Source organism: Chiloscyllium plagiosum, unplaced genomic scaffold (assembly GCF_037043375.1).
Source record: "Chiloscyllium plagiosum isolate Xiang-an unplaced genomic scaffold, Cpla_swu_hap1 HiC_scaffold_29, whole genome shotgun sequence".
NCBI classification, from domain to species: Eukaryota; Metazoa; Chordata; class Chondrichthyes; order Orectolobiformes; family Hemiscylliidae; genus Chiloscyllium; species Chiloscyllium plagiosum.
The window spans coordinates 2780810-2797565 of record NW_028270167.1 but is presented as its reverse complement, the minus strand read 5'-3'; the positions used below and the strand labels follow the sequence as shown (position 1 = coordinate 2797565).

At 42.9% G+C, this 16756-nt stretch overlaps 1 protein-coding gene across 2 annotated transcripts in view; it reads right to left on the bottom strand.

Moving 5' to 3' along the window:
- Positions 1–2490: 2490 nt before the first annotated feature.
- cxcr5 (C-X-C motif chemokine receptor 5) overlaps positions 2491–16756 on the bottom strand; it is a 30029-nt gene continuing 15763 nt past the window's right edge. The window contains exons 1-2 of one of the 2 annotated variants that reach the window (XM_043677708.2): positions 9256–10103; positions 2491–7850 (exon numbers count right to left, since the gene is read on the bottom strand). In XM_043677708.2, coding sequence (XP_043533643.1) covers positions 6792–7820 — 1029 coding nt within the window. In that variant the 5' untranslated portion in view covers positions 7821–7850; positions 9256–10103 and the 3' untranslated portion in view covers positions 2491–6791. Of the gene's footprint in view, positions 7851–9255; positions 10104–16756 lie in introns of those variants that run through there. The other variant, XM_043677707.2, reaches the window with a different exon arrangement.

The following is a 16756-nucleotide window of genomic DNA, read 5'->3' as shown; positions in this document are numbered from 1 at the left end:
ACTAACATATACCCCTCTACCTTTGCCCAGTTTTCTGTCATTCCTAAATATCATGTACTCTTTGAGATTCAAAGTCCCAAACCATATTATCCTGCAGCCATGTCTCTGTAAATATCACATTATATTTGTGCTCTCAGTTCATCAGCTTTGTTTTGAATGCACAATGCAATGTGCATTCAGATACAGAGCCTTTAACTTTATCCTTTTACAGTCTTTGTAAATTCTTTTATCTGATTCTTAGCTTTGTACTTTCAATCCCTTCCTGTCATGGTCTGTTTATCATTTCTTGCATTAGTACCTTCTTTTTAGCCTTAGATAGTTTTTAAGGCTTTTTAACCTTAATTATCCTTTGATTTACCATACCTTCCCAAATTTGATCTTTTACTCCACTAATCAGTGTAAAACTCCCCTCTTCTTACCTAGTTGTGCATCTGGCGATAATACCAACCCAGCCGAGTTCAGGTGGAGAATATATCATCAGGAGAGATCGCATTTACCCCAGGACAGTTGCCAGTGCCCCACAAACAGGAACTCATTTCTGCCACACTAGTGTTTCAGCCACGTAATCATCTCTCTTAATTTGATATGCTCTACATCAATTTACATATGGCTCAGGTAATAATGCAAAGATTATGATCTTTGTGTTCTGTTTAATTTGTTACTTCGTTGTTTATAATATCTTTGCAGAACCTTCATCTTTGTTCTGTCTATGTTGTTGGCACCTACATGGAACACAAAAACTCTCCCTCCCATCACAAGTTCCTCTTCAGTATTGAGCAGATGTTCTGAAACTTGGCACTTGGCAACTGCCTGGACTCTCACTCTTTTCTGCAGTGAGTGATGTCAATACCCTTGACTATACTGTCTCCTACACATACTACATTCAGTTAGTCCTCCCTCCCCTCCACCCCCATTCCCTGGACCACAGCCCATAGTGAGTTAGTCATCCCATCCTGAAGCTCTCACTCTCCTCCTGACAAGGTGAACAAACTTTAAACCTGTTTGATAATTTCAGAGTCTGAGGCTCCTGTCTCTGTTTCCCCTTTACATTTTGCATTCACAATCATTGATTCTATCTTAGGTCGAATAAAAGGTTTCCGTTTATTTTTATTGGGCATTAATCATAAAACACATCCACGTTTGAGCTAATTATTTGGCTAAGTTCAAAGTTCCCCGTTACCACCTGTGGTTGGGTGCTGGTTTTAGGTCACTTTAAATGAACTGACTTCTCCAGAATGTGTTTTTTTGTTGTTGTTATTAGCTACATCTTACAACAGCAATCACTTACTAAAGAGGGAAAGTATTTCCTAATCAACCAGTTCCGAGATGTTACCAGTCTGGGGTAAGTGGGACTTGAACAAGTACACTCATTGGAAAACATGTTGAAGTGTAAATACAGATTTGTTTGTAAATATAAAAGGGAGGGGGTGAAACTAAAGAACTTATAGAATCCCTATAGTGAGGAAGGAGACCATTCGGCCTATCAAGTCCATACCTTGGGCACACAGTTCCATCCTATCCCTATAATTTGCATTTCCCATGGCTAATCCACCTAGTCTGCACATCCCTAGACACTATGGACAATGTACCATTGACAATCCACTTAACCTGCACATCTTTGGATTATGGGAGGAAACACACTCAGACACAGGGAGAATGTGCAAACTCAACCATCACCCAAGGCTGGAATCGAACCTGGGTCCCTGGCGCTGTGAGGCAGCAGTGCTAACCACTGAGCCTCCACTTATGCCTCCAGTGTAAGATAAGAAAAAAAAACAGAGTATTTAGAACATAGAACATTACAGCACAGTACAGGCCCTTCGGCCCTCGACGTTGTGCCGACCTGTCATACTAATCTGAAGCCCATCTAACCTACACTATTCCATGTACGTCCATATGTTTGTCCAATGACGACTTAAATGTACTTAAAGTTGGCGAATCTACTACCATTGCAGGCAAAGCATTCCATACCCTTACTACTCTCTGAGTAAGGAAACTACCTCTGACATCTGTCCTATATCTATCACCCGTCAATTTAAAGCTATGCCCCCTCATGCTCGCCGTCACCATACTTGGAAAAAGGCTCTCCCTGTCCACTCTATCTAACCCTCTGATGTTTGTTTTTATTTTTTGTCTGATGTCCAGAAGTACTTTCACATGCAATTAAATGTTTTTTCCCCAACACTAAATCTCTCATGTTTCCAATATACATTTGAAGCCCAGCAACAGGGCTCTTGTGGTGAAGTGGTAGTCTGCCTATCTCTATAATTTATAATTGATCAAGTCCTACAAACTACCAGAGATATGTGATAAAGTTTCTAAACAGAAATTGCTGGGGAAACTCAGCAGGTCTGGCAGCATCTCTGGAGAGGAAAAACTGAGCTAATGTTTCGAGTCTGGTGTCTCTTGATCAGAATTGAACAGGTTAATTAGAAAATATCACAAAAGCAATGCAATGAGTTTCAGAATGAAGCAGACTGTGGACATGTGCAGGAACGATCGCTTTTATTATCAATAATCAAACACAAGCAAGACAACAGTTAATGGCTGAGCTGAAATCGCGGAACTTCCTGCAGTGCTGTCAACACACTCTCGCTTTGATCATTACAATGAAAATCGGCAAAAAAGCAAAATTCCAAGAGAGTTTTGTTTCAGTTTCTGGTGACTTTCGTGGAATCGATCCCCAAGCCGCACATGCACAGGGCTCCGCCCAGCTGCTGGGGAATGTTGAGAGGGCTCAGTGAAGCCAAACTGAATTTTCACCACATTGTTTTCGACATGTTCCAGCGGTCTTGCTGATGTTTTTGGTCACATCATGGTAGCGAGATGAATTGCTGTGTTATTAAGAGTTTCGTGTGTTTCCCAGCATTTTGTTCTATGCAATAATTTGATAAAATACTTGGACAAAGACACAAAGTTTTTTTCTCCAATTCTGACTCCCTATTATCAAAGAGCCGCATGTTGTTCAGAGCTAGTATTCGTTAATGACTCTCAACAAGCTATTCAGCTGCACAAGCATCACGCACGAATTGTTAAATGGACTTCATTCTAGTCTAACATCCCTTGTTAGGGTCGCTGACAGCCTGGTTGTAATTACATTGAAATCAGAAAAACAGTGTGAACCAAAGGAACATCTGACACCCAGTCTGACACCACTCCTGTGCACGTTTGACACCAAAACTATCACGTTTCCACACTCGGGCAAGGTCTGAGTTTCAGGGACCGGATCTCAGGAAGGAGCTGGGGGAGAATGCTGGTCGAAGGTTTTAGTCAGGCCACGGTTCAGGATGATTCACCAAACACAAGGGGAATTGAAATCTGGAACTCTCTTCCCATGAAACCTTTTGAAGTTGGGGACAAATAGCGTAGTCTAATTTGTGATTTTTTTTTTGTTGGATGAGTGGATTAAGAGTCTGAGCATCAAGTTAGGCCCATGATGGTTTGTTGGAACAGACTTGAGGGGCTGAATGGACTCCTGATTGATAATCACAAAGAGGGGGAACAATGGCTGCTGGGTACCATTTACATGTAACCTACTTCCGGCTCTGAACACCCTCTGAATCAGATGAGAGAGATGAATCGTGGCTTGAAGGCTGGTGTGGGAGAAGGGAGTTCTGGGTGTTGGCAGCAGCACTGAGGAATGTGGGACAGACTGAGCCTGGACCAAGCTGGGTCATCAAGTACATTCAACACTGAGATACTCAAACTTTTAATCAGGAAGGGAAGCAAAGATTTTGAGGAAAAGACAGGAAAGTTGGGGCTTTTAGATCAGCCATGATCAGACTTAATGAGCTGAATGGTCTACTTCTGATCTAAAGAACACCACTGGGGTTGATGTTCTTAGGCGGGTAAGGGGAGAGTATGTTTTTATACTAAATGGTATGGGCAATGGATTGGTAAATCAAAGAATGGCCATGATTTGGTGAAAAAGGTATTAATACTGAGCTCTGGTCCAATAAGGAAGGGGCGTCAATGATTGCTCACAGTAACTGAGACAAGATATAGGAAAGAAGTGGGTGCTGGGGATAAAATAAGCACTACTGCACTTAGGTGGTAGTGTGGGGGTTAAATTTAAAAAAAGAAAAAAAGAAGAAAAAAAAAGAACAGGAAAAAAAAATCAAGAAATTCGCAAAAAAAAAATAGGAAAGAAGTAGAAACCTTTTTACACTGTCAGTGGATGTGATCTGGAAAATGCTGCATGGAAGGACCGCTGAAACAGATTTGATTGGAACTTTTGAAAGGAAATTGGTCCCTCTTCCTCTCTCCCTCACTTTGGGTTGTTTAGATTGCCATAATGGGCTTTGTTTGCAAATATTTAATTGGCTACACAGGTCATTATTTGTGATGGTTAGTAGTTTAAAAAAAAGGGAAAAACAACAAAAGCCATGGTGATTTAGTGGTGGGAAAGTTGATCTGTGTGTGATAACACCTCGGGATTTAAAAGGGAATTAGTGATGGCCGTTGATGAAAAGCAGGGGGAATTGGGAGCAGCAGCAGTGTGTGCCATCTACCAGATGCACTGCTGTAACACAACCAGGCTCCTGTGACAGCACCTTCCTAAACTGCAACCTCTCCCACCTAGAAGGACAAAGGTAACAGATGTATGGGAACACCACCACCTACAAGTTCCTCTCTACCACTCATTATCCTGACTGAGGGATAAATATATTGTGGTTCCTTCACTATCACTGGGTCAATATCGCTCCCTAACAGCATTCCAAACATCTCTACAGCTCTTGGACTGCAGGAGTTCAAGAAGGCACTTTCTACAGTACAGTGCGAGATGGATAATAAATGCTGGCCTAGCCAGCGAAACCCATATTCTATGAACTAATTAAAAAATTGGGGTTAATTTCAGGCTGATAGCACCTGCGCCATGATCAGTGACCTGTTCCTGTGCTAAACCATTCTATGAAAACCTGACAAATCATCAGAGATAAAAATGACTCAACTCATGTAATTATATCAGCATTTATGTAATTTCCCACCCAGGGCTGGACCATAAGACCATAAGACATAGGAGTGGAAGTAAGGCCATTCGGCCCATCGAGTCCACTCCGCCATTCAATCATGGCTGATGCGCATTTCAGCTCCACTTACCAGCGTTCTCCCTGTAGTCCTTAATTCCTCTAGACAACAAGAATCTATCAATCTCGGCCTTGAAGACATTTAGCGTCCCGGCTTCCACTGCACTCCGCGGCAATGAATGCCACAGGCCCACCACTCTCTGGCTGAAGAAATGTCTCCGTATTTCTGTTCTGAAATGACCCCCTCTAATTCTAAGGCTGTGTCCACGGGTCCTAGTCTCCTCGTTTAACTGAAACAATTTCCTAGCATCCACCTTTTCCAAGCCATGTATTATTTTGTACGTCTCTATTAAGTCTCCCCTTAATCTTCTAAACTCCAACGAATACAATCCCAGTATCCTCAGCCGTTCCTCATATGTTAGACCTGTCATTCCAGGGATCATCCGTGTGAATCTCCGCTGGACACGTTCCAGTGCCAGTATGTCCTTCCTGAGGTGTGGGGACCAAAACTGGACACAGTACTCCAAATGGGGCCTAACCAGAGCTTTATAAAGTCTTAGTAGTACATCTCTGCTTTTATATTCCAACCCTCTTGAGATAAGAGACAACATTGCATTCGCTGGAGTAGCACATTACTGAACTTCTGTCGTTATTTGTTTGCATACCCCACTCATTGGTGTTTAACCATTTTTCCCTGCAACCCTAGAAATATTTCCAGTGCATCGGTTGCCTTTACAATTATCTGGTTAATAAAGAGGTGGCTATACTGGAGACTGCTTATATAGGCAGACAAATTAAAAAGGAAAAGCTGGAAACAATTGGAGAAAGAGGAAATTAGTACACAGCATCAAAAAGAAAAATGTAATACTTTGGTCCCACCCTGAGCCTCAGTGGTAGACAGAAAGAGAGAACTGGAGGGAAGGGGGCAGAGAAAATAGATGAGGGATAAAATGGGGCTGGATGCCATTGACCTATGAGAACAGTGTGAGGTCAGGAGGGAGGGAGATCTCAATGATAACAGCTGGTGAATATGCAGCTCCTTCTACCACATTTACTCAATTATTTCGCAAGGAATATTTGACCACTATATTCAATCAAAATACACCATCCCATTCTTTTCTTTAACCCAAGTTCATTCGTCTATTCTCAAGTGGGGAGGGAATATCTTATGAAGAGAGTTGAGTAGGTTGGGCCCATACTCAATGGATTATAGAAGAATGAGAGGCAACCTTCTTGAGAGTCTAGGACCAAAGGGCATAATCTCAGAATAACATGTCACATATTTCAGACAGAAATGAAGAGAAATTTTGTCTCTCAGAGGTTGTGAATTTGTGAAATTCTTTGCCACAGGCAAGGGTTAATAAGTATATTTAAAGCTGAGGCAGACATATTTTTAATCGGTGAAGGGATTAAGGATTATGGGGAAAAGGCAGTATGGTGCTGTTGAGTTCAGCCATGATCTCTGTGAATGGTGGAACAGACTCAATGGGCTGAATGGTCTACTTTTGTTCCTATGTCTTTTTGTCTTATTTATTTTGAAATTTACAATTGGACACCCAATTTGTCTCTGACATCTTTCCCAGGAGGGGTTTTATGATGCAGTGATACAAGCCCTAGCATTCAGCCAGAAGGTACCAGTCAAGCCTACCCTGGAGTGTGTCGTAACAGGTTGATTTATAAAAAAAAGTAACATCTTCCACCTCAATTTATTAATCCTACCATTTTGCAGTTCCTGTCAATCTCTGACTGGAACAACTGCCATTTTTAAACATTAGACCAAGAGGTGGTATTGTCAGAGACAGATGGATTCCCATTCTTCCCAGCACGTTTCAGATGGAAGTGACTGTCCATGGTGGCTTGACTAATACAGCCAATCTCTCTCAGAAGTTTCAAAATGTCATTTCTGAATTTGACACCAATAAACACATAGAGGATTGGGTTGAGACAGCTGTGACTGAAGCCGACGCTCTCTGACAGAACAATGGCAAAAGCCAGTTTTCTGTAGAACTCACAGTCAGCAATAAACACATCCAGTGATCGCAGTGTCTTGATGATAATTGCCACATTGTAAGGAGACCAGCAGATGAAAAACATGACAGTGACTGTCAGCACCATCTTGACGGCCTTATGCCTCTCAAAGTTCTGGGTCTTGCACAGAGTTTGAATCACTTTGGTGTAACAGTAACACATGACAACAAGTGGCAAGGAAAAGCCAATACCATGGTACAGGATTTGCTCGGCCAAGAGCCAGTCATTCGCCCTAATGTCATCTGATGGGTAGGTGCATTTGGAAATGTTCTCTGGCAACTTTGTCTCAACTTTTAAGAAGACAAGAGTTGGAATTTGAAGGAGGAATCCTATGGCCCAGACAGCTGAGCAGACCAGGTGCACATACCGGGCTTTGCGTTTTTTGTAGGTTTGGACCGCATAGACAATTGCCAGGTACCGGTCAAAGCTGATGCACCCTAAAAGCAGACTGTTGCAGAAGAAGTTGAGCTTGTGAAGGGAACCTATCGCTTTACAAAGGAAAGTTTTGAAGCGCCATCCCAAAATATTTTCCATAGCAATGAAAGGAAGGCCCAGGACAAGGAGAAGATCAGCCATTGCCAGGTGCAGCAAGTAGTTGTCAGTCGGAGTCCGGAAGTGCCTGTAACGTAACAGGATCAGCAACACCAAGCCATTGCCAATGGTCCCGAACAAGAAAACTAAGAAATAAAGCAAGGGGACAAGAACTTTCCGGAAATACTTGGGGGTTTCATCTTCTTCAGGGCAGTACGTTTCTTCATATACCATGTCCTCTGTAAAATTTTCATACAAGTATTCCTGAAATCAGAAAGAATAAAAATCGCAAACACTGAACTGAAAATGGTTTAAAAAAATTTAATTTGCAATCATGTCTACCTTATTCTTTCTACAAATTCCTGTCTTGATTGCTACCAAGTGAGCAGCTCTTATTTACAGCTCTGACCTTAGACTTTTTAAAAAATTTAACCTATTTTTCTTACCAACATTTTTGGAGATGTTATCACACACCTGTGGAGTAGGTAGGATGTGAACCTGGGCCTTCTTATCCAGGGGTATGGACACTACCACTGTGTCACATGATGGTCCTAAAAATGTTATTGCACAACTCGAGCATGTGGTTCTTGAACCTGTGTTATGAAGATGTGGGTGCACTGTACCTTTTAGAAAGTTAAAAGCTAGCAGAACTACCTGACACTCCAAGTGTTCTGAATAAGATACAATGTAACCTTTTGGTCTAGCAGCTAGTGTAGCTGGTTGCCTGGAGACAAAAAAAAAGCAAATTTGATTTAGGCCAATCCATTTAAATTATCTTCCAAAAAATACCAAACTCCAATTAAGTTTGAATTTAGTATATTGACAATATTAAAAGCTAATGACACAATCCGATGCTTTAGGGGTATAAGACTGGGGCAAATTGAACAGTTGGAGAACTGCTAAGCCACCAACACATACAAGCTGCCCAGAGAATAGCTCTCTTAAAGGTATCTTTAATGATCAGTGACCTGTGAAACAGAATCCCTAAGAAGAAGAAAAGAAGACAGAGGAAGATATAAAGAGAAGATTCGACAGCTGGCTGGTTTTGAAATTTGAAATTTTTGGTAAATCTTAATTGGGGGTTTTATCGGGCCAGTATTATAGAAGGGAAAGGAGGAGATAGGTGTGGGAAAAGATCTGCCACCCTACCAACCCACAATAGGCCCACAAAAGCAAAATTGGCCAACGGTATCAAAAAACACGCAGAATGCACACGCAAACTTACAAGCCAAATCAGACAGCCCTTCCAGACAAGGGAACACACTTCAAGCTCACTAACAATGACAGAGCCCTGCAGATATCTCAAAGCCCCAAGGGCAGTTTTGCAACCCAGCAATACCAAAGCCGCACAAAGCGCAGGTCAGACAGAGAGGCACCAGCAAGGACATGCTCCAGGCATAGGACAATGGAAGCACCTCACCACTTCAGAGGAGACATTAACACCTACCTGTGAAGAGGAATGGAACCTTCGATATTGTCAGGATGTTGCATTGTGTGAAGGAACAGGACATTCATCTGATAACTGTTATCCAATTAGCATCCTTGTAACGAGATTACTCCATTTCCAGATACATTGTATTTTCCCCATTTCTTAATCAGCCTTATTGTGCAGCATTATTATAAAAAACTGGTCTCATCCTCAGTTCTGGGAAGAGAAATTCTGATCTACCTGTACAGACTGTCAGTTCTGTGTCAGCCTCGTCTGTTTCTCTTCCAGCGATATCGCTTGCAATGAAGTGTTTGTCAATTTCACATCGAGATGTGCTTTGTGATCCCTAACCTATTGGGCAAATTTTTCTGACAATAGGTGAGACAAAGGAGTTGTAAATAGTGTTAGTTAATTATTCTCTGTTATATTTTAAGAAATAAAGTTGTTAATTTTTACTTTAAATAGTTATTGGCCTCTTGAATTTTCACAGATTACTGTACAAGATAAATCTTTTCTGTGTTGCTAAGGGATTTACCCAGTGTCATAACACCTGGGTCTCCTGGGCTGCAAGTAAGGACACTATCACTACATCACAAGAGCCCCTAGACACAGCTCTGAGATTGGGTCCTTGTCACTTTTACCTTAAGAAGAGGGCAAGTCAGCATCATCTTCTGATAAAATCTGCAACTATATGGGGATTGGTTCAGGACAATGTCAGTGCACTCAAAATCCATATGTTTACTATATTGATCAGAAAGCCTGGTCCTCCAATCACCAACCAAACACTTCAATCTCTAATATTATCATTTTTTTACATCTTTCAATGTAATTGATGAGCAAGACATTTCTTGGGGATGAAGCTCTAATTATTTCATGGGGGAGGGGGAGAACTTTACAATTTCAAGTTGGCATGCTGAGAAATAAGAGCAGACCATTCCCCCTTGAGCCTATTTCACCATTCAGTACAATCAATGGATAACCTGTGCCATTGATCACATGCCCAATATACCTCACCTTGAAACCAGAACTCTCAAAACCTGGATAAATCTATCAACACCAAACAAATATTGTTAAAACAAAATGCTGGAAATACTCACCCAATCAGAGAATTGCTGTGAAGAGAGAAACAGAGTTAATATTTCAGTTCCATTAATTTACATCACATCTATCAATATCAGTTTTGAAATTTTCAATAGACCCTCCTGATTCTCAACAGCTTATTGAGGGAGAGAGATCCAGATTCCCACTATCCCCTGTTTGAACAGTTACCTCCTGACATGGTCCCTGATCTGCCTGGATCTAATTTGAGGTTCTATCTCCCTTTTCTGAACTCCCTACCAGAGGAAATAGTTTCTCTCTATCTACACATTAAGACACATTAAGAGTGTGCTAGAAATCAAGGTCCACTATTACATGAGCTGTACTGAACTTATAAATGTTCCATTTAATCACCAAAATGGTCAGCTCGTTTCTCTTTATTATGTTAACTGGAACAAGAGACACTTTCAGAGTTTCTTCAGGAAACACGAAAATAACACATTTATTAAAGACAAGATCAATGATCAAATAAGATCCTGTGTAAGATTAAACTTTATCACCCTCATCCCAAACACACACACACCCATTAATATTAAGACAGAACAAAAGGAAACAGCTCTGCAGAGTGATTATGAGTGGGAAAAAATAAGCAAAAAAGAGAATAACATCCTTGTTAGTCAAATGCAGAGATAGAATGGGTTGACCTCCCATAGTTCCTGTGATTTCCCGTCAATGAGATCCTATCCCGCCTCAGGCACATGTCTGTGTGGAGTTTGCACATTCTCCCCGTGTCTGCGTGGGTTTCCTCCGGGTGCTCCAGTTTCCTCCCACAGTCCAAAAATATGCCGGTTAGGTGAATTGGCCATGCTAAATTGCCCCTATTGTTAGGTGAAGGGGTAAATGTAGGGGAATGGGTCTGGGTGAGTTGCTCTTCGGAGGGTCGGTGGGGACTTGTCGGGCCAAAGGGCCTGTTTCCATGCTGTAAGTAATCTAATTTAATCTAATTTCTATTGGTCATAGAGTGATGGATGATCTTCAAACCAGATTTCAGATTCAGCTAGAAAATAGTTAGGGGCGCTAATACATGAAACTTACAGGACTCAGAAACACTTCACTGAGGGAGAGAGCATGCAAAAATGCCAATCTTTCCTTGGCAAGATTTTGGTAAGGCAAGCCAGGGCTGGACTTACACTGTTAATGGTAGGGCCCTGGGGAATGTTGCTGAACAAAGAGATCTCGGGGCGCAGGTACATAGTTCCTTGAAAGTGGAGTCGCAGGTAGACAGGGTGGTGAAGAAGGCGTTTGGCATGCTTGCCTTCATTGGTCTTCTAGAATATTCTCGGAGTATAGGAGATGGGACATCATGTTATGGTTGTGCAGGACATTGGTAAGGCCGATTTTAGAACTGTAATTCTGGTATACAATTCTGATTGCCCTTCTATAAGAAGGATGTTGTTAAACTTCTCATTGAATCTCACAGAATCCCTACAGTGTGGAAACAGGTCATTTGGCCCAACAAGTCTACACCGATCCTCTGAAGAGCAACCCACCCAGAACCATTCCTCTGCCCTATTACGCTACAATTCCCCTGATTAATGCATCTAACCTACACATCCCTGAACACTATGGGCAATTTAGCCTGGCCAATTCACCGAACCTGCATATCTTTGGACTGTCGGAGGAAACCAGAACACCCAGGGGAAACCCACGCAGACACAGGGAGAATGTACAAACTCCACACAGACAATCACCCGAGGCTGGAATCGAAACTGGGTCCCTGGTGCTGTGAGGCAGCATTGCTAACTACTGAGCCACCATACTGCCCTTATGAAACTTTATGAACGTAAATAAAGAGCTGAAAATGTGTTGCTGGAAAAGCGCAGCAGGTCAGGCAGCATCCAAGGAACAGGAGAATTGACGTTTCGGGCATAAGCCCTTCTTCAGGAATGAGGAAAGTGTGTCCAGCAGGCTAAGATAAAAGTTAGGGAGGAGGGACTTGGGGGAGGGGCGTTGGAAATGTGATAGGTGGAAAGAGGTCAAGGTGAGGGTGATAGGCCAAAGTGGTGAGGGGGCGGAGAGGTCAGGAAGATGATTGCAGGTTAGGAAGGCGGTGCTGAGTTCGAGGGATTTGACTGAGACAAGGTGGGGGGAGGGGAAATGAGAAAACTGGAGAAATCTGAGTTCATCCTTTGTGGTTGGAGGGTTCCCAGGCAGAAGATGAGGCGCTCTTCCTCCAACCGTCGTGTTGCTATGGTCTGGCGATGGAGGAGTCCAAGGACCTGCATGTCCTTGGTGGAGTGGGAGGGGGAGTTGAAGTGTTGAGCCACGGGGTGGTTGGGTTGGTTGGTCCGGGTGTCCCAGAGGTGTTCTCCGAAACCTTCCACAAGTAGGCGGCCTGTCTCCCCAATATAGAGGAGGCCACATCGGGTGCAGTGGACGTAATAGATGATGTGTGTAGAGGTGCAGGTGAATTTGTGGTGGATATGGAAGTGTCCCTTGGGGCCTTGGAGGGAAGTAAGGGGGGAGGTGTGGGTGCAAGTTTTGCATTTCTTGCGGTTGCAGGGGAAGGTGCCGGGAGTGGAGGTTGGGTTGGTGGGGGTGTGGACCTGACGAGGGAGTCACGGAGGGAGTGGTCTTTTCGGAACGCTGATAGGGGAGGGGAGGGAAATATATCCCTGGTGGTGGGGTCCGTTTGGAGGTGGCGGAAATGATGGCGGATGATACGCTGTATATGGAGGTTGGTGGGGTGGTAGGTGAGGACCAGTGGGGTTCTGTCCTGGTGGCGGTTGGAGGGGCGGGGCTCAAGGGCGGAGGAGCGGGAAGTGGAAGAGATGCGGTGGAGGGCATCGTCGACTACGTCTGGAGGGAAATTGCGGTCCTTGAAGAAGGAGGCCATCTGGGTTGTACGGTTTTGGAACTGGTCCTCCTGGGAGCAGATGCGGCGGAGACGAAGGAATTGGGAATATGGGATGGCATTTTTACAGGGGGCAGGGTGGGAGGAGGTGTAGTCTAGGTAGCTGTGGGAGTCGGTCGGTTTATAGTAAATGTCCGTGTCGATTCAGTCACCCGAGATAGAAATGGAAAGGTCGAGGAAGGGGAGGGAGGAGTCTGAGACAGTCCAGGTGAATTTGAGGTCAGGGTGGAAGGTGTTGGTAAAGTGGATGAACTGTTCAACCTCCTTGTGGGAGTACGAGGCAGCGCCGATACAGTCATCGATGTAGCAGAGGAAAAGGTGGGGGGTGGTGCCAGTGTAGCTGCGGAAGATGGACTGTTCCACATATCCTACGAAGAGGCAGGCATAGCTGGGGCCCATGCGGGTGCCCATGGCTACTCCTTTGTTTTGGATGAAGTGGGAGGATTGGAAAGAGAAGTTGTTCAGGGTGAGGACCAGTTCAGTCAGTCGAAGCAGGGTGTCAGTGGAAGGGTACTGGTTGGTACGGCGGGAAAGGAAGAAGCAGAGGGCTTTAAGTCCTTCGTGATGGGGGATGGAGGTGTACAGGGACTGGATATCCATGGTGAAGTTAAGGCGTTGGGGACTGGGGAAGCGAAAATCATGGAGGAGGTGGAGAGCGTGGGTGGTGTCCCGAACATTTTCAGCTCTGATCTCCAGTATCTGCAGTCCTCACTTTCTTCTCGAACCTAAATAATGAACCTACATTTTACCTTACAGAAAAGATTTACGAGAATGTTGCTGGGACTGGAGGGTTTGAGTCGTAGGGAGACACTGAAAATGCTAGGGCTTTTTTCCCTGCAGCACTGGAGGCTGAGGGATGATCTTATAGAGGTTTATAAAATCATGTTGGCATGGATAGGGTGAATAGCCAAGGTTTTTTTCCTAGGGGGATGGACTCCAAAACAAGAGGGCGTAGGTTTAAGGTGAGAGGGGAAGATTTAAAAGAGACCTGAGGGGCAATTTTTCATAAGAAGAATGGTGGTGTATGGAATGAGCTGCCAGAGGAAGAAGTAAAAGGCATCTAGATGGGTATATCAATGAAAGGGGTTTAGAGGGAAATGGGACCAGGCCAGATTGGGATGTCTGGTCGGTACGGACAAGTTGGACTGAAGGATTAGTTTCCATGCCAAATGACTCGATGATTCTATGACTTCTCCAACAGCTACCTATAATGTGACTGAACAAACTTATATCACAGTCCAGTGGCTTTTGCAATGCAATGAGCAGCACAGATTATAAGTGTTTTTCCAAGTCCAACAATCAAAATAAGTTACCTATATTTTATCTTCCTTTGAGAAGATTTCATTTATATTCCTCACATAGTCAGTGGACTTTTGTAAGCAGCAGGCAATCCCAGTTCTCTTCGACCTCTTGACTTCCAAAAAGTCACAGCATAAAAGCCTTTGCAATCATCCTAAACCTCCGTTTTTCATTCCCCATAGTCTATAAATGTAAATATATAGTGTTTGTTTGTGTATGTGTGTATATATGAGGCGGGCTGGGTGGGGGTTCTAATACAACTTCAAAGGCTTGGTTTATGTTATAACTTAAGCTGGACGACTGCACCATCACCCTCGTCCTACTATTCCACATGGTCACAACATTCAATAAAAATAACTTGTATGGTTGTCAAGGTGGTACTTATATACCACATAAAATACATATGCATTATAAATAATATATCTAGCACCAAGTTTCTTAATAACACAATTATTGGTTTATGGTGAAAACAAAACTAATACAAAGAAGATGCAATGATTTGTTAACATACACAGTCAGTAATATAGAAGTATAAATACTTAACCCTCTAAATATCCCCAAAACACATTCTCACAAACACACTCACTTTTCTGGAGAAGACAAAAATGAATAAAAAGTGGACACATTTATATTAATATTCTCACTTGCTCTTTACTCATATCTTATACAATTATCTCTGATCCCTTCTAAGCACTTAGATAATTTAAACATTTTTGGCAAAGCATAAAAATTGCAATTTTTCCCCCATATTATAAACAAGTTTGAAGTGATAAAGCTGTAATACATGCTCCATTGAAATAGGCAGAGGCTTGAGGATTATGATCATTATATGTAGGCATAGGACCTATATTTCAAAATGCTTAACAGTCACTAGCAATCTCTTGGTTTACTTTACTAGTGTAAGGTATTTTTCTTGGAGTTGATTTAGATTTTACTTAGGAAAGTATTTCACTGGCTTCTTTATGGCAACCCACCTTGATGTAATGGACTGCACCAAATCCCAGATCACAAGGATCAATTACTCCTTGAAGACCTGAATGACGTTTGGTATAGCCAACACCAGTTTAGTGATCAGAATGACTTTTAAATTCTCAAAAGATGCTTGGCAATCCAATGACCATGCTGCTTTGGCTTTCTTTTGGAGAGAATTATTCGTGGAATAATTACAGTATTAACAAATTTGTACAAGCTTGCTATAATATCCATGAATCCCCAAAAATCTCAAACATACAAAGTCAGAGTGGAAGTAAAGCATGAGCCTGCGTCACCATTCAATAAGATCATGACTGATTTGTTTACACTTTGAATTCCATATTCCTAATCACCCCAATATCCTCTGATTTTTCTGCCGCGCAATAATATATGAACATTAGAAAAACAGATTTTTCAAAATATAAGACAAGAATTGACAATGGCTACCATTTGAGTAATTATATTTTTTCGATTAGATTACTTACAGTGTGGAAACAGGCCCTTCGGCCCAACAAGTCCACACCACCCCGCCGAAGCGCAACCCACCCATACCCCTACATTTACCCCTTACCTAACACTACGGGCAATTTTTAGCATGGCCAATTCACCTGACCTGCACATCTTTGGACTGTGGGAGGAAACCGGAGCACCCGGAGGAAACCCACGCAGACACGGGGAGAATGTGCAAACTCCACACAGTCAGTCGCCTGAGGCGGGAATTGAACCCGGGTGTCAGGCGCTGTGAGGCAGCAGTGCTAACCACTGTGCCACCGTGCTGCCCGCATGAATGAATTGAGATGTTACCATCTTCCAAGGTGGGATCTGAACCCATGTCCTTAGAACATTGGGCTCTGGATTACTAGGCAAGTAATATTACCACTACATTGCCTCTATAAAATGCACTTTCACCATTCCTCGGACTATCTTTAAATTCCAGATTCATAAATTGAGTTTTTACCAGTCATCAATATGGGATTTAAACCCATGTCCCCAAAGCATTACTCTAGTCCTTCATTACAAATATTGCAACATTACCACGATATCACCACAATCAATGTTTTACATTTAGTCTTAGTTGCAATTCTTGTACTTTTTCACTCTTTGGCAGAACTTGTCCTCGCCATACAATATGCCCTGGCAGAACTTGTCCTCGCCATACAATATGCCCTGGTAGAACTTGTCCTCGCCATACAATATGCCCTGGCAGAACTTGTCCTCGCCATACAATATGCCCTGGTAGAACTTGTCCTCGCCATACAATATGCCCTGGTAGAACTTGTCCTCGCCATACAATATGCCCTGGCAGAACTTGTCCTCGCCATACAATATGCCCTGGTAGAACTTGTCCTCGCCATACCATATGCCCTGGTAGGTCACCACTGAGTTTGCAAGTTCACTTTGTGCAAGGTTTATCGCCAAATCATAGTCATGGAGTCATAGAGATATACAGCGTGGAAACAGACCCTTCGGTCCATCTCGTCCATGCGACAGATATCCTAATGTAATCTAGTCCCAATT